Consider the following 18,333-nt stretch of genomic DNA (forward strand, 5'->3'; position numbering starts at 1 on the left):
TTTCTAGCCACATTTACGAACATCCGTCGAGCTAGTCACACCAACACCATTTCCATCTTAACTTGATAAACCTTTTATTTTGTACTTGCGAAATTCCGAAAAAATTCGAAGTTTTTATCACATTTGATTTGCGCATAACCGCGATAAATTCCATACCTCTGCTTAGAATAAATGTAGCGAATATTTTACAAATTCTCTTCATGTGTTTTGCGGAAACTGTTGGAGGACCGGAATGCCTGTTTCATTTGGGCAGTATCTACCGGATGGTCCAGTCCATCAGCAGCATTTTTCCAGCAGGATTACGTTGGGGCCCGGGAAAACGTAGCCCTTACCGCAAAACTGCTGCCGATGAGTAAAGTTTTACGGCAGAAGATTCCCGTTCCAGATACTACCGGTATGACTTGCCGCAATGTGCTGCGCAATTATAAGAAATTAGGGAATACTTTTAACTAAGAAAAGTGAACGAAAGAGTCGACCATACGTACAGCTTAGGACAAAATGGTCGCATACCCAACTTATCCACATTCAGTACGAATGCAGTGCAGTGCACTGTACGACGGTGTTCAAAATATCCGGTTCGTACAAGTGCACTGCACCGCATGCGTACAGAATGCTGGGTATGGGGCTATGCGACCATTTCGTCCTACATTGTACATCATTATGCATAGTACAACATTTGATTATTTTGTACTGCAAATGCTACAGACATATGTATATTGTATTTATATCCGCTACCTAGGGATGATGCGCACGCAGAATTAGCTTGAACAATTCCGTCAGCAATCAGCAGCGGAAAATATTGTTGCCTACTCGTAATGTTTCCCCTTGATTTAACTACTGATTTGATTTTTTCGTGGGTTCAGTTTTCCGTTTTTAGGGCTTCCCTGGGGACTCGCTGTCGCTCCAGTTCCGATAGGTATTGTTTAATGCTCCAAGCGCAGCTGTGCCTTTCCGCTTGTATCTTAGCCAGCAGTTAAATTTTCCTCTTTGCTTCCCTACGAGTAGCCATGCTAAGTTCAGCTAGTGTTGGAGAAGGGGGACCCCCTTCTCCAACACTAGCCGAACTTATCATCCAAATGGCGGAAATGCCAAGGCGAATTGCAGCACTCACCGGATTGATAGTTCAGCAGCGATCCAGCCAACCTTCATCGGGAGCCAACACCGCTCAAACGCAGTTTGATCCATTAAACGCTCCATCCGTCTTCGAGCGCTTGGGTGCGTCGGTGGACTAGTTAGACGCTTGTTCGGGTGAAACCGCTGGGAGATGCCGGTGCCGGTGCCGGTACTAGTACCGGCATCTCCCAGCGGTTTCACCTACTGGAGCAACTATTGGATCACCATGTTTTTGTCGAATTTCCCGATATATTGCCTCAGAACGCGTTCCGGCAAAACGCGGCCAAACTGGGATCCCATGATATGGTTGACATATTATTAGACGAGCACACATACACACCCGCAACAAAAAGAAGCGGCAAGTTACTTTCGCTCGCCAGCTGGAACCGGGCGTTTTCCGTGTTCATGGCGTACCATAGAAACCGGAACCAGTTTTGCCAGTGCTTAAATACCTCGACTTAATTTGGTTGATGCTGCCATCAACCAAATTAAGTTTAGGTATTTAAGCTCGGCTCGCGGCCACAAACCTTAGGACGTACTGGAGTACTACATCCAGTTCCGCTACTTCGCCGCACAGTGAGCTTGGCGCTTGGTCTCAATGCCTGGATCGTTAGTAATCCAGACATTTGGACGAAACGCCACAAAAAATCTATCCATGAAACGATGGCCAGTCCGCGTCGGACCATCACCTTGGCGACCGGAGCCGCTAAATCAAAGTACAGCTGGACCAGGTTCAGTCGCTACCAGATAATTGACCACGTTGCGCCTAACTGCTCCGAAGAGCGATTCATTCATGGTAAGAATCAGTCCGCACTTGTCCGCAGTTACTCGTATCATAAGTCTGCAGTTTCTTGGAGCATCGGAAACCGCGGACTTCTGGTACAAGTTCACCCTATGTTGCTGTTCGACGGTTGGTTATATTGGCCGCTAGCACGCATGCTGCATCCGCGCCTCCAGCGCTCACGGTGAGTACAACCATAGCCGAAATGGCAAGCGACACGACAGTTCACCCGCAAGGGGAATGCTCCAGCGAGCCTGACTTGTGCTCGCGCATCAGCATCAGCGCCTGCTAACGCCACAATAGCACGTCACGCACCAGAATCGATGGCAACGGACCGGATGTTTTCTCATGTTTCATGTTGCATCCAGCCATCCACCACTGATCAAAAGAGCTGCCTCATTCAGCACGAAACGAGACTTTGCTACTAATTTTGTACGCTGGTTTACCGTATAGCTGTACAAGTCGAAAAGACGTCGTTGTTCTTTAGCCGTAAACTTTACGTACTGCAATGGAAAGATCTTTTCTGAAAACCGTCGCTTTTCTTATTTTTAGCGTTGCCTTAACAAGGTGAATAATAACACGTGTTTTGAGTTGCGGAGTACAAGGTGATATGTACGTATACGGAGAAACTAGCGCACGTACGGCAGCATGCAGACTCGAGTGCCGTTTAGTACTGCATGATCTGCATCCTGTGATACGATGGTAATTACTAAGTAGTAAGTAAAGTACTGGTGTTGAACGAACGAATTAAACTGTATGTTTCACAAAACCTGATGAAACGTAAGGCTCTAAGGGCTGCAAGAATTTTACAAGCACCAGGTACCAGGTACCAGTGATGTACAATATGCAGCTGAATGATGATATCTGTAGTAATGATCGCAGCCTAACTGCTATCATTTATTTTCTGTGTTTCGGTTAATTACGCCACATTACGGTCGGTTAGCTTGTGAATCGCTTATGTCCGATTCTGGTTGATAACGACTATCGTGTAATTGAAGTACTGAAGATGAAATCATCGTTGAAGCGCAGATGTGTGTACCGATCATGATATACAAGTACTCCTCTGTATATGTGCCCGTTAAAATGTCCGCATGGAAGGATGATTTTTGATGATGATGATGATGAACCGATATGCAAAAACCGATACGCAAAAGTATACCAAATCGGTGTTTTCGTGACTCACTCAGCCACAACGCATTAATAGGCCTGGTATCACAGAAACTTTAACATGGATTGCTGGTGAGAACTTGCCGAACTAGACCTGAGTAATCCGTAGAAAGAAGTAGCACAGCAGGCCGCTTTATTTATCGGCGATTTCCATCAACAAGGGTTCTTACTTGGTTGGTACAGCAACTCACCGCACGAGGTACGTAGCTGCGTACAGTGGCCCTGCCTGCAGATAAGGTTTGCAGAGCCTACTTCTACTAATGTTTTTAATGAATGCAGATTTCTGACGGAGGTTGTTTTTACTTCCAACCGTCTTTTTGCAAATACAACTAGAAGTTAATATAAGCACTACTTGAAGTACTGACACAAGACTAACAGTATTAGTGCGAGCTATACGTTAACCAAAATTATGTGCGCACGGATACCGGGAGCTTATCCAAATTACTTTGCGTCCGGACGAGTGGGCGTAAAGCCGAAGCCTTCGTGCCCGGAATGTTTGGGCGCACAGCCATTTCGAAAACGATAAGTGTTAAACAAATATCGTTTAGCAGACACTTTTGCTCAGTACAGATATTTATGTGAATTGGGTTTGCATTGATTTTGTAGTGTGTTACTGTGTTCACCGCTATTTCGTCGATTAACACTACGCCGACCTTCACAAAAGCGACAGCCAGGAAAACCTTAGTAGATATAACAAGTCATTATGCAATGCAACCGTAACAATGAATATTAGAAAAAAAAAGCCGCCCAAAAATGCCCAAGAGCAGGGAGCCCGTAGCAGCTCTAAACCCGGAACGTATGCGAAAGGTAATAGCTACACTATTCTATGAGCTCTCGAACAACTATACTATTCTATGAGCTCCTTCCTGTTAGCTGTACTCACCGCCACCAGTACAGCATTACATCGTTATGTACGCAGTTGTACCTTCTGCCACTAAAAGTTTGACGAAACAAGCGCAGCTATCTGTACTTCTACACACAGTCCCGTTGGACTCAGTGGATGTACAATATGACAGTATACGAGTACATCAATAATAACAATACATTTAACTACAGATATTCGCACGTAGTATCGTATCGACGTACCGCACAGGCGCACACAGGACTGCACCACATCCAAAAAACGCAAACATTGCAGCGCTGACGCATTTAATACTAACAATAAGTATAAACCAGATCACTACGGGAGCGTGTAAGACTGTAAGTATTGTAGTACGCCATTAGGCAGTAGTGCGCGATGTTTGCGCTTAAAACAGTGTCCACTGTCCGCTATGGTGCTACAACCAAGGTGGATGGGGTAAACCGAATCGCAGTAAACACAGATTTACGCTTTTTACTGACTGACTTCTGCCCTGCCGCAGTCCACAAGGTGATGGATGACGTGTAATTACGCCACTTAATTGAGCATGTACTAGCAATATCTGGCATGTACCAGTCCTGTCAAATCAATGAAAAGCGTAATCCGTGTGGTGTGGCGCACCATGGCATGGAGGTTGCCGCAAACCGTGCATCTGCCATTTTCGCTGTTTTCGTAAACGCTCCATTTGTACTCGGGCTTGTACCGGATTAATCTTCAAAATAACTAATGGTATTTTGTAATCTGCATGTTATGTCGATATCACACCGACAAGTTAACAAGAACACTTGTACCGGTACACTTTTATCATGTGCTGGCACATGTACCGGCACACTTCCACTAAGCAAGGAGACCCGGTACATGGTACAAAATTAGTGTATATTCACACGGAAACTTTTACTTTCGCGCACTTTCGTGCGCGAAACGGCAAAAGTGAAAGTTGCTGTGTATTTGCAGGCATTTAGTACCATGTACTTGGTCCTGTACCATGTAATAATAAACATGCCCAGTGCTGCTTGCTGCGTGTATGTCTAATAACGTTTTGGCCTATTCGAACAACCAGGCAGTGATTTTTGCGTGTGCACCGGCACCGCATCATTTAGGACTGCTGTTTCCATTTGAAATAAGTAGAAGTATTGATTTTTCATCCTAGCATGAGCGTGCTAAGCCTTTAACGCGCGACGTGGATAATGTGGTGAATAACGTAAAGCACGCTGAAAAGCAGTTGCAGTTGTGGAGGTCGACTTATGCTGTAGCTAAACCATGGATGCTGGCTTTCCTCTTCAAGGTCCCCAGGTCGGTGGTCGCATACGATTATGCCAACATGGTTGCTTTGTTTTAAACCGCAGTTACTCAAAATGATTATGAATATTGCACAGATATATCTGTACATATAACAAGCCACCAAGCAGGCTGTCATTCGTTCACGATCGAGCACCTCCAGGTTCCACCCAACCGATGGATGCATTGGATGAAGAGACCTTTACCGTGTAGCAATCAGCCGTTAGCGTATACGCTGCAACCCGGGGTCTCCTGCACGCTGGCCGATAAATGCCTGTAATGCAGTGGACAGCCGAAAGCCGGGGTGCATGTTCAGCCGAAAGCCGGGGTGCATGTTGGAGTAAATGCCGCTGCTAACAAGTGAGTACGGTTAAACGCTTGCCCGCGGACGATCCAAGAGTTTCGGCCCTCGATTTTCTTACTGATTACCGCCTCATACACAATAAACAGCATTTAAATTTAGTGAGATATTGTGGAGCTATACATGCATGATGCATGGAGTTGCCCCGGGCTTCACACCGGACAGCGGGAAGAGCTGTGGTATCATGGAGCTTTGTCAAAGTAAGTTCGATTACACTCCATGGCAGTAACAAGCGGTGCTTAACAGTTCCTTCAAAATTGATGTACATTTTTGCACTAGACAATTCTTCTAACAACAGGCTTTGCAATGGCACAACCTTATAAAAATCATTTCAAATTTCATTGGTAAAGAAATACCATCATCGTTAGGGTATGCGCCATATCGGATGTGTGCGTACATGTACAGTCTTGGGTAGGTTTTGTCATCAGGTTGTTCGCGGTCTCCACGGGCACGGTTTGGACAAGTTTTCCACCGTGACCTGGAGTGGCAAAATGTCCTAACTGGTAGGAAAGACGGCACTATTCAGCTAGCGGATTTCGGGCGGATCAGGAAGTTGGAGTGGACCATGACATTAGCGACCAACAAGCTGCAGCCCAATGCGGACATACTGCCGTATATTGCCACCGTAGTGCTCAGCATTCCGACAAAGCCAAGCGTGCCGATGCAACCGGGCATTCCTTCTCATGCCGGACTGTGGTAGGTTTCCCCTGCGCAGTGAACGGGCCGAATGTGTGTTCATCGTCATGAGCCTTGCCAAGTTGTCATGGACGCGAAGACGGTACAACATGTGCACATGGAGGCGGCGTTGACACCAGCACTGGAGGCACAACTGGCCAACCGGGTCCATCTGCCGATGATTCGTTTTCTACATCAGCCCGTAATCAAACAAAGAGATAACACAGGGAACTCACTGTCGCCAGTCGCCAGTCGCCAGCCTGCATGTCGGCTACGGAATCGGCTTGTGTGCAATGCGAAGACGCACCTGGCTGACGCCGCTATGTTTTCTCAATAACGGAAACCGATAAAATATCATAAGTTGCACAGCACCTCGTCTGGATCATCTGTCGCCGTGACTACTCACCGAGATCTTCCCCCATATAGACATACAGATAAATTTCAAAATGCGGAATCCGTAAAGTTTTACCGTTTCGTCTACATTTGGGAATGCACGCAAGGCGCTGGATTTAAGTAGTAAGCCTGTATTTGGCGAAAAATGTTGGGCGACTAAGTTACCAGTTTTGTTGGTAAGTTCCGGTATTCATTTACTGTATTTTGTTGTAATTAAGACAGAAAAGTTGAGCTTGTAAGTTGTGCGGCGCTGGTAACCGACGTTTTACCGAGACCATTTTGCTGACCTACAGCTTTTTTAGCGGACCGGTTTTTAGGTTTGCCAGATTTTCTACGAGTAGATATTTTAAATAACCGACTTAGTTGACGATATGTTAGTATAGCGTGTTTTGCAGGTAACGACACTGCTGGAAAAAGCGAATTCACTACTTCTATTTATTTTGCCGGACACTGCAAACGTATGTCACAAGAGGATTTGGACAGTATTTGCTGGATGGCCTTATGCATCTGGAACATTTTTGCGGCTACGGTTTCCATAGTGTTATCGGAAAAATGTTGCCGATGAATAAGGCTTTTCGGCACAAGATACACGTTCCCGAAATTACCGGTAAGACTTGTCGCGAAGTGCTGCGCAGTTATATCAGCACATTTTAACTAAGATAAGTCGATTCAAATTTCAAGCTCAGGCGAATCGATGATACATAATTATCCAGAGCTTCATAACATCTATTTTGCACTGGGTGCTTTTTCATTCACGGCATGTACATAACTGACATAATGCAATCAAAGTTCGACTCCTTTATATCTATTTTATACGTTCTTTTATCCTGATTACCGGTATAATACAGGTCATTCGCGTACCAGATGAGTCCAGATCGGAAAAAGATGTACGGGAACTTGATGTCCAATGCACAGATCGATGCGAAGTGCGCGGGCGCCGCTGCTGAGATTGCTTTCTCTTCACAACGGGGCGGAAGTGTGGTTCACTTACTGACCGTTCTTATTTTTCTCTTATTGCGTGCTAAGCATTTGGTCCTTGATGTGATGCTGCAATTGTTTGATAAATGATATGCAGATCTGTAGGCAAATAGCTCGTATTTCAGAACGAGCGAGGGCGCTTCACTTGTGTTTTTGTTGCAACGTTTACGTTTGGAAATAATGCAATGAGCGTGTTAATAATTGTGGATTCTGCCAATAGCCAGTGAACATGACAAGAAGACTGCGCCGATAGACACCAGTGAAAAAAAACTGAGGTTTTTACACATTAAAGAAATAAACAGAATAATGCTGTCATAACCGTATTACGTAGGTACAGCTTCCTCTCATGCTACAAGTACAGAGTACGTTTCTGCGGCAAACCTTTTATTAAATTGCATTTTACTCTGTACTTTGAGCAATGTTCGCCTAGAGTATGCGCATATTTGGGATAAAATACACTGTTGTGACATTCTAAACTAAGCACACGAAAACAACCTTAAAAAATCAAGTTAAGAGCTAAGAAAAAATCTACAAACCTAAGAACTGGTCCGCTGAGTAAGCTGTCAGTCAACGTACTTAACTCAGCAAAACGTCGGTCGCTGGGCACGTTAAACCATTGCTAAACAAAATAAAGGAATACCGGTGTTTACCCAAAGAAATAAACATTTCACGCGCCCGACATTTCGGGCAAATAGATACTTCGAATGCTGCCTTATATGGGCTCCCATTATATTACTCTCCCTTATCTGGGCTCCCGGCTAGTTAGCAATACCCGTCAAATTAAATTTGTCGGATTTATAGCAGAACCCTTTTCTGTTTTATTTCATAAATACGGGTACATTACATATCGAAAATAGTTAGTCACGAATTCACAGCAACAGAATCTCATTTAATGCTGCCGCTCATTTTCGAAGGCAAGTATCAACAGATACGCAGTCCACTTTTCTGGAGTCGTTTCTTTTCTTTAATTAGAGCGATGGCCGGGTCCGAGAGTTTCGACTAGTGTATCAGATACAAGTACAGTCACAAAGAGCATTCCGAAATTTCACATCAAATTATATTTATATATGTTATCTACATACAATGTACGACAAAGAGGTTGAACCGATCAGTCGGTCCGCGATTCAAAATAGCAACGACACCACTCACTTGGACTTACTCACTACTTTCAGACGCTCACGCTCCGTGAATATCGAAGTGCAGCTATACATGTTGCATATCAAAGGTGTGAAAAAATTTTAAACTTTTGATACTAAACCTGTGGCTGTTTATGGCGAACAGCACAAATTCTAGCCATTTTCTTTCCCATAGACGTAAGCATTGATTGCAAGCCAAACGGTTATGCGCACAGATCCTATGCTGTGCCTACGAGAAAGCAAAATGGCTAGAATTTGTGCTGTTCGCCATAAACAGCCACAGGTTTAGTATCAAAAGTTTAAAATTTTTCTACACCTTTGATATGCAACATGTATAGCTGCACTTTGATATTCACGGAGCGCGAGCGTCTGAAAGTAGTGAGTAAGCGTCAAGTTTTAGTGGTGGCGTCGTTGCGAGGTTATTTTGAACCGCGACCGACTGATCGGTTCAACTCTTTTATACATTGTATAGTATTTTCCATTAATTTCAACCGGATTTGCCAATGAACAAACTGAAAAATGCCGAAATTTCATATCATATTATTTTTTCTTAGGGGTTCTTAGCATTTAAGCGGGCGACGTTTAGAAAGATTTTGAATTTAGAAAGATTTTGAAAGATTTTGAATTTTAGAAAGATTTTGAATCTGTCGTTGATGCAACCTGAGCACTTTGAAACAAACTAAATGCTACAAAAGTACTGGCAAATAAGTATTTTGAATAAATAAAATTTTCAGTCAGGCATAACACTGATAACAGCTGCAAAAGTGTGAGTAATAACGTAACCGCCCATGTAGAGGGTTGCTCATATTGCTCGGGAGCCCAGATAAGGGAGAGTAATATAAGGGGAGCCCATATAAGGCAGCATTCTTCGAAGTATACGTATTTAGAGAGTTATAAAGGCAGTACACATAATTTGTCACCCATCACGGCAACATCGAAACAAGCAAGGACACGGCGCGCACAGAAGTCGGGAAGACGATACGACAGAAAACAGGCGAGGTACGTGCGACGCAGTATACGCACCAGCGAATCAGCATTGAAATCCAACGCAGGAACGCGGCCTCTGTCATAGGAACACCAGCATCGGCTACTTTAGGCGAGATGCTCCCCTGTGATTAGACCGCTTATCCCCGTAGTCGGCTGAAGCTGTGTAATCAGTGCGAATCTTTGACTTTTATCTGAACCTTTGGCCCTCACCATCTTTCGCACCAAGCCACACTCTAACAGAAATGCAGGAAATCGGGTCGATCAAGAACTTTCCAAACACTTTCGCGAGAAGAACGCATAGCCAACCCCCGGCGTATTTTGGCACGAACAGCTCGCAATCGTTTCTTGTCCTTCATTGTGCCGACATTTTCCACAGCCGATTCATGCCTCTTTACAACAACATCACCCCGCAGCACTGGCCTAAAAGCGCCTATGTAACTGTAACTCATCGCGGCCGCACTGTTTTTGGTCGAACAGCCTCTCACTGACACCGTTCCAGATATAAGACGTCAACTGATAATTCGCGAGCATGGAAGCCAAACATCCCGACGAAGCTCGTTGTTCGCTCATCCAACCTCTGCTAGCAACACTCAAACCGAGAGCTTATGCTTCATGCATAAAAATCCGTCGTACGTGTCCGGCAAACTTCCTTCAGATACAGTATTTTCCCCTCTTTTTCTTTCCATACCGTATCGCCGCAATAGACGCCGCGACAGCCGCGATGCCGCGACAGCAGCGACACGGTATGAAACCGCGACAGCACCGCGATAGCGCTTGTTCTGCGGCCAGGCTGTATTGCCGCGACGCCGCGACAGCCGCGACACGGTATGAAACCGCGACAGCACCGCGACAGTGCTTGTGCTGCGGCCAGGCTGCATTGCCGCGACGCCGCGACAGCCGCGACACGGTATATAGCCGCGACAGTACTTCTGCTGCGGTCAGGGTGTATTGCCGCGACGCCGCGACAGCCGCGACACGGTATATAACCGCGACAGCACCGCGACAGCAGTTCTGCTGCGGTCAGGGTGTATTACCGCGACGCCGCGACAGCCGCGACACGGTATATAACCGCGACAGCACCGCGACAGTACTTCTGCTGCGGTCAGGGTGTATTGCCGCGACACGGTATGAAACCGCGACAGTGCTTGTGCTGCGGCCAGGCTGTATTGCAGCGACGCCGCGACAGCCGCGACACGGTATGAAACCGCGACAGCACCGCGAGAGCGCTTGTTCTGCGGCCAGGCTGTATTGCCGCGACGCCGCGACAGCCGCGACACGGTATGAAACCGCGACAGCAACGCAACAGTGCTTGTGCTGCGGCCAGGCTGTATTGCCGCGACGCCGCGACAGCCGCGACACGGTATATAACCGCGACAGCACCGCGACAGCAGTTCTGCTGCGGTCAGGGTGTATTGCCGCGACGCCGCGACAGCCGCGACACGGTATATAACCGCGACAGCACCGCGACAGTACTTCTGCTGCGGTCAGGGTGTATTGCCGCGACGCCGCGACAGCCGCGACACGGTATATAACCGCGACAGCACCGCGACAGCAGTTCTGCTGCGGTCAGGGTGTATTGCCGCGACGCCGCGACAGCCGCGATACGGTATATAACCGCGACAGCACCGCGACAGTACTTCTGCTGCGGTCAGGGTGTATTGCCGCGACGCCGCGACAGCCGCGACACGGTATATAACCGCGACAGCACCGCGACAGTGCTTGTGCTGCGGCCAGGCTGTATTGCAGCGACGCCGCGACAGCAGCGACACGGTATGAAACCGCGACAGCACCGCGACAGTGCTTTTGCTGCGGCCAGGCTGTATTGCCGCGACGCCGCGACAGCCGCGACACGGTATATAACCGCGACAGCACCGCGACAGCAGTTCTGCTGCGGTCAGGGTGTATTGCCGCGACGCCGCGACAGCCGCGACACGGTATATAACCGCGAGAGCACCGCGACAGTACTTCTGCTGCGGTCAGGGTGCATTGCCGCGACGCCGCGACAGCCGCGACACGGTATATAACTGCGACAGCACCGCGACAGTACTTCTGCTGCGGTCAGGGTGTATTGCTGCGACACGCTATATAACCGCGACAGCACTGCGACAGTACTTCTGCTGCGGTCAGGGTGTATTGCCGCGACGCCGCGACAGCCGCGACACGGTATATAACCGCGACAGCACCGCGACAGTACTTCTGCTACGGTCAGGGTGTATTGCCGCGACGCCGCGACAGCCGCGACACGGTATATAACCGCGACAGTACTTCTGCTGCGGTCAGGGTGTATTGCCGCGACGCCGCGACACGGTATATAACCGCGACTGCACCGCGACAGTGTTTAGCAGTTGTCTTTAACTGGATACCAAAGTTTGCCATTAGACAGCAGGTGGGAAGGAGGTTCCTTTAGTACTGCCAGAATAATAAAACCTCGATTATCTTTAGCGTGTTTACGATTCCGCTTTCTTTAAGACTCAAAATTATGTTATAATTGTTCATAAATTTTTCCGAACGAAAATGTATGGTATGTTCAAATTAAATTGATGCATGCAAATGCGCACAAGTATAAGATTGCTGCAAGACCGAACAACGGCTCTAGGATTTTTTGCATAACTTTTGCTCGTTTAGCAGTCCCGAGCTTTGAACAGCTTTACAATGGTAAGGGTTCACTTTAGATCACGCAAAACAGGGTACGTCTGTGTCGAACATTTTTTTAAATCAATCGCTAGAAAGAATTTGTGTGTATAGGCTTTTTTCTTTTGACTTTTCCTGACTGAATGCCGATGGTTTTTTTCATTTTTTATGCTTTCTTATTGGAGCGATTACTAGTTTGTTGGGTGTAGTAAATACACTGGACTTGAAAATAGTGTTAAATAGCGTTGTTGGACTTAAAATTCCATACCCACCCGTATGCATAGCTCTTACGACCTTTATTAAGCCCATTGTTGCTAGGTCCTTTTCCATAATATGCTCCGTAAGATCGTGCAGTAACAGGATTATAAGTCACCTTGAGAACTGCCCCTGCACCCGCCCCCTTGTGGAAAGGGCGACGTTACCGGCAGACGAACACCGTTTTTGGCATAATCACCTCAATGTGTCTGTAAACTATGTCACTTAGATTGATATACAGACAGCACGAGCAACATGTAATGTAAATGTGCAGCATGGCCACGTCAGTTTGGACACTTGTGTGACATAAAACAGGAAATATTTACATGTATCGCTTCGTTTCTAGTTTTTCACTTTCATATTAGCAGCTATCAAAGTTAACCAAGCTCTACCGTTTTCAGAGACTTTAAAAAATGCTTCCAGGGCACGGTTTTTAGGAGGTTTCCTTGATGATGGTGTTCCGAAAAAAAAACGATAACTCCGTTAGCAGCGTTCTGTCGGCTACCCGAAATGCGTTTTCCTAAAAGCCTTTCGAAACGTTTGAGATCTCCTTCCGACGGGAATTGCTGCGCGGTTTGCATAATAATTATAGTTGCATCGCCGCTGGTACTGGACTGGTATTAAAGCGTATGAATGTTGGCTGCTCGTGTACGGGAAAACACGGGTGTTGGCTGCTCGCACGATATCTGCACGGGATTGGCTGTGTGCACGAAGCATGGACACGGGTGTCTAGGTGGGAGCTAGCTGCATGCACGGAATTTTAAACGTCAACTTTTTTTTACGTTTATCTGTCAACAGTTTTGATTTTTTTCACGTCTTTCGAATTTTGATCATAAGAGGACTTCATATGACGCTGTAGTTTCCCACGTTTTTATTCAATCACATTATCACAACATAGTTTTCTACCGGTTTTCTGACATAATTTTATCACGTGCCGTGATTTACTGAGTCGGTACTGACATTTTTGTCTCTTTATGTAGTTCATATTGGTCTTTAAATAGCATCCATAGCGAATATTACAGAAAAAATATTACTGAAATTGCCGTCTACGATTCTTCGTACTGTGTCTTTCCAGTACCAGCTCCTAACGATCTCAGCTTGATCATTGAACAAGCAGTGGAGAAAGCCGAACCCAACACGGTAGTCGACTATTATATTGTAAAAAATAATATTGGGACTAAACTCTACCATAATAGTGGCCTTGATATTTCATTACTTTAATATGGGATTATTTCATTACCTTAATATGTGAGTTTCCACAATATCTGCTTTGTCACAAATGTACGTCATCCTTTCGGGTTGGTAGGTGAAAGGCAACGTCAGAATTACCAGCGAAAGAGCAAAAAACGGAGAAACGGTAACCTTCCTGCATTTCAAGCAGGATGCCTTTGAGGCTGATTTAAGAGCCAAGGGCATGGATGTGCGCTTCCTGGCCAACTTTTCCAGCGCACTGCGCCTTATTCCCAACGCAAAAAATTCTCGTGATGTTCGTCTGTCCGGACGCTCGTTGAAAGCTTCCGCTGTCCCTGTTCACCACATTTCAAAGAGGGTTCTGGAACTATTAGGGCAGTTTGGTAAGAAAACGCAACCAGCAACGAGATTCCAAATGTACAAATATTTAATGCGGAAATTTTTGTACCATAATAATTAAGCTGATTCGACACCACCCAATTATCGTGACCTTTGCTTGATCATGAAGTTAGCTAACGTCTTAGCTTATTAACAGTTTCGTTTTTTTCGTCTTTATCAATATGCAGAATTAAATTATTTTTGAGCGTAAGTACTCAGTAGAAAACGGATGTTTTCTCAGGCATCTCGGCCGGCACCACCAATGTCGCAGATCGGACAATTAATGTTGCTGACAAGACTTTAGAGGAACCAAAAACCGCTGAGCAAACGAAGCAGAACGACGTCGTTCCACGTGTTCTGGCATTCCACACAATTGAGGCTACTGCCTCGATGGATGAAGCATCAACCGCGGCCCCATCTATTGAACAAGAAACAGAAATGTTCCCTTCAACATCCGAACGAGTTCCTGCTTCAGAACGTTTGCCTTCGCCAGTAAATCCTCAAAGTAGCGGACCAGCGCATGTCCAGGAAGCTGAAACTGTGTTGGACAATGACCGTTTCGAAGAAGGTAAAACCAGCTGAAAAAGGAACTTTTATAAAAGCGATAGCTGCTTTCGCAGGTATGTGCTACTATATGGATTAACAATTTTGGAGGTATGAAACCGAAAACTAAAAAAACTCGAAGTTCAGATTTTGGTGAACGGGATTTTCATTGTCTAAGGAATGTTTGTAGGATGTGCGCCGGTTACACGAGCAAAAAAGCCTAAGGTTCAAGAGGTTTTAAACGACGATCGCGCGGTGATGAGTAGTGCAGCCACAATCATGTGCATTTATAAAAGCTATTGCGTAAACGATTCACTGATGTAGTGCGCTAAGTGCGGAAAATCGTTCAAACTGCAGGATGTTGGAGTCGCCTGTACAGTGTGCAAAAAACTGTATCACCTGAAGTGCGGGGGAATCAATGGAAGGTTAACTACCGCTAAGGAAAAGGTTTACAAGTGCCAGTCTTGTGAACAGGCGTGAAATTTCAGTGATATTCTGTTTTCGAAAAGGCGCATTATAAGCAGCCATTTTTTATAATCGAATTAGCCACTGTTAGGGACATTTTTACTTCTATGCGGTAGTAACCGTTAAATAAATTTGCATTTTTTTGCTTTCATATGCTGCATTTGTCTGCTTGTTCAGCGATTTTACTTTCCGCATTACAGCGTTATGTTTTGCTATTAACGAGGTTTTTGTTTGCAAAAGAGTAGAAGCTCGACTTTAATGTGCGCTTGAGATGTTTGCTGTTAATTCTTCTAGCTTTTTAACGGCATTAACCAACTAACAGCAGAAAATTATTGCCGGTTTGAGCTGCCTGTGGTTACGTGTGTTATTCAACATCCAAAAGAACTGCACCGTAAGAATACGGCAGGTTTTTTTTGCTGCACGTATTTTGACTGGATTGCTTCGCACTAAGTATCACACACTTCGCAGTATGCACATTGCACAGCTGTGATAGCTTGTAAGGAGTATACAGTGCCCATTTTTGCTTTATTTACTTTCATACCACCCCCATCTTCACCGTCTAATTCCCAGCCCAACCCACCCCCGGCTAATCAAATTTTCATCCCTTCTCACCTTTTCGATCTCATCTCCATCCCCATTTTTTACAGGCTTAACACCGCTAATTTTGCAAATTTTCCGCATGCAATAGAGTTGCCGGGCGGAAAAATTTTATATATTTATTTGTTTTTTTGGTCCCATCCCATCTTTCAGCAATCCCAGCCATCGAAGAAACGCACAGGACTCTTCGTACGGTCAGCGCTGGCGCTGATTAAACACTTCGCACACCGGCCTGACAGGCCGTTGCACTCGTAGCCTGAACTCAGTTGTCACTGGTCACCCATTTAAATAAGCCTAAACCGCGTTCGATGCAGCCTATCTTTCAAAGCCCGAAGGCTTATCCATTTAGCTACACACTGTGTGGCTGTGATATCTATCAAATGCTCTGCATTTGCCAGGTGCTACCGCCAGGTTTTGCCCCGTGACCTACAGCATGGATATTGGATACTGCTTCCCTCGAAAAGCAGATTGCGCTTGCGGCACTCTTGCAGTAGGGCTTAACAAACCTTGGAAAGGTGAAAAACTTGTAAACCTTGAATTCGGTATAATAGCATACAGGCGAAACATCATATTGACTGCTGGTAGTAGCGCCATTCCTTTGATAGACTACCAACAGCAAATGTTGGCTGGCTGACCTTTACAAAGTACGAGTTATAAAACTTTTTAAAAAATCATCCCTTTTGCACCACATCTTCTTTGTGCAATGTAGCATATAATGCTCATATGCGTATTTTCAGACAAAAATCATTTTTACGCGATCTCATGCAAAACGGTTTTTGGAGACATTTATATGATTTTAAAAACATAAACAAACGCCGAGGTTAAGTGAAGTGCTGCGACGTCGCGGCAATACGGCCTGGCCGCAGCAGAAGTACTGTCGCGGTGCTGTCGCGGCTATATACCGTGTCGCGGCTGTCGCGGCGTCGCGGCAAGACAGCCTGGCCACAGCACAAGCACTTTCGCGGTGCTGTCGCGGCTATATACCGTGTCGCGGCTGTCGCGGCAATACAGCCTGATCGCAGCAGAAGTACTGTCGCGGTGCTGTCGCGGCTATATACCGTGTCGCGGCTGTCGCGGCGTCGGGCAATACAGCCTGGCCACAGCACAAGCACTCTCGCGGTGCTGTCGCGGCTATATACCGTGTCGCGGCTGTCGCGGCAATACAGCCTGATCGCAGCAGAAGTACTGTCGCGGTGCTGTCGCGGCTATATACCGTGTCGCGGCGTCGCGGCAATACAGCCTGGCCGCAGCAGAAGTACTGTCGCGGTGCGGTGCTGTGGCTATATACCGTGTCGCGGCTGTCGCGGCGTCGCGGCAATACAGCCTGGCCACAGCACAAGCACTCTCGCGGTGCTGTCGCGGCTATATACCGTGTCGCGGCTGTCGCGGCAATACAGCCTGATCGCAGCAGAAGTACTGTCGCGGTGCTGTCGCGGCTATATACCGTGTCGCGGCGTCGCGGCAATACAGCCTGATCGCAGCAGAAGTACTGTCGCGGTGCGGTGCTGTGGCTATATACCGTGTCGCGGCTGTCGCGGCGTCGCGGCAATACAGCCTGGCCACAGCACAAGCACTCTCGCGGTGCTGTCGCGGCTATATACCGTGTCGCGGCTGTCGCGGCAATACAGCTTGATCGCAGCAGAAGTACTGTCGCGGTGCTGTCGCGGCTATATACCGTGTCGCGGCTGTCGGGGCGTCGCGGCAATACAGCCTGGCCGCAGCAGAAGTACTGTCGCGGTGCTGTCGCGGCTATATGCCGTGTCGCGGCGCTGTCGCGGACTTTTTCGTTATTGCGATGGCTGCCAAGTTTGGTCCGCGACGCGACAGTGACGGCATATCGCAAGTTTGGTACAGATTGAGCCACTTCTGTAGGTCCAGCATGCGGACGTCGTCCGGGTGCGGGAAGACCGGATAGTAGGTGGACTGATTGGCCGGGGAGCTGGTGCCCGGGCGATAACATTTACCGAAGCGGGCACGCCCCACCACCGTGTCGTTGAGGCCGGTCGCCACGTAGACGTCGGCCCAGTACATGCACACATCCGCGCCGCCCGGACACGCCCGCTGCTGGGACGCCGTGACGAGCAGTGGCTGGGCCGTCTGGCACGTGCGGCTCTTCTTCATTTGTATCAGGTCGTCGATCTGGGCCTGGGCCAGACTGCCGAGCACACAGGCCAGTCCGCAATGGCAGTCCTACACGCCCACCATACACTGCAGGCCCTGGACGGCTGTACGACGGCCGATCACGCTCAGGAGCACGGCCACCAGCAGTCGCTGCATGGAGAGCATGGCGGTCATGGATGTGTGTAGCAGCAATCAGCTGGCAAGGTCACTGCTTAGACTCTGTCGAGAATTGTCAGGTAGGCCGCTAACTGGAACGCGGAAAAATGATATCGAGTGGTACAAATGGTCCACAAGCCAGCCGTGGTATATAGATTCATGTTCCTGTGACTGTGGCCCGAGCGAGCCCTTCCAGAATAGCAGCGTGCACCGTATTATGCAGTACAACATCAAATTACTGCACTACTTGTTTATCATGTTGTTTCTC

General features: G+C 47.1%; 1 protein-coding gene and 2 long non-coding RNA genes across 3 annotated transcripts; all 3 read left to right on the plus strand.

The window, feature by feature from the left end:
* The first annotated feature begins 258 nt into the window (after nucleotides 1-258).
* LOC129588013 (uncharacterized) lies at nucleotides 259-1,165 on the plus strand. The gene is made up of 3 exons (XR_008690427.1): nucleotides 259-394; nucleotides 878-916; nucleotides 1,105-1,165. It is a non-coding gene; the product is annotated as an uncharacterized LOC129588013 (long non-coding RNA).
* A 12,042-nt stretch (nucleotides 1,166-13,207) lies between these two features.
* On the plus strand, nucleotides 13,208-13,960 carry LOC129588017 (uncharacterized). Its single transcript, XR_008690429.1, has 3 exons — nucleotides 13,208-13,347; nucleotides 13,690-13,754; nucleotides 13,921-13,960. It is a non-coding gene; the product is annotated as an uncharacterized LOC129588017 (long non-coding RNA).
* Nucleotides 13,959-15,050, plus strand: LOC129587954 (uncharacterized). The gene is made up of 3 exons (XM_055481933.1): nucleotides 13,959-14,188; nucleotides 14,425-14,751; nucleotides 14,917-15,050. Exons 1-3 carry the CDS (start codon nucleotides 14,029-14,031, stop codon nucleotides 15,048-15,050), a joined length of 621 nt encoding a protein of 206 aa, XP_055337908.1. The 5' UTR covers nucleotides 13,959-14,028.
* The last annotated feature ends 3,283 nt before the right edge of the window (nucleotides 15,051-18,333 follow it).

This window comes from Paramacrobiotus metropolitanus, unplaced genomic scaffold (assembly GCF_019649055.1).
Source record: "Paramacrobiotus metropolitanus isolate TYO unplaced genomic scaffold, Prichtersi_v1.0 Parri_scaffold0000027, whole genome shotgun sequence".
Taxonomy (NCBI): domain Eukaryota; kingdom Metazoa; phylum Tardigrada; class Eutardigrada; order Parachela; family Macrobiotidae; genus Paramacrobiotus; species Paramacrobiotus metropolitanus.

Bases quoted from the DNA above. Each gene is read 5' to 3' on its own strand.
- LOC129587954 (XM_055481933.1), top strand. From the start codon at position 14,029: ATGGATGTGCGCTTCCTGGCCAACTTTTCCAGCGCACTGCGCCTTATT. The intron at 14,189-14,424 runs GTAAGAAAACGC...ATGTTTTCTCAG, and splicing joins GGAACTATTAGGGCAGTTTG to GCATCTCGGCCGGCACCACC. The intron at 14,752-14,916 runs GTAAAACCAGCT...GAATGTTTGTAG, and splicing joins CAATGACCGTTTCGAAGAAG to GATGTGCGCCGGTTACACGA.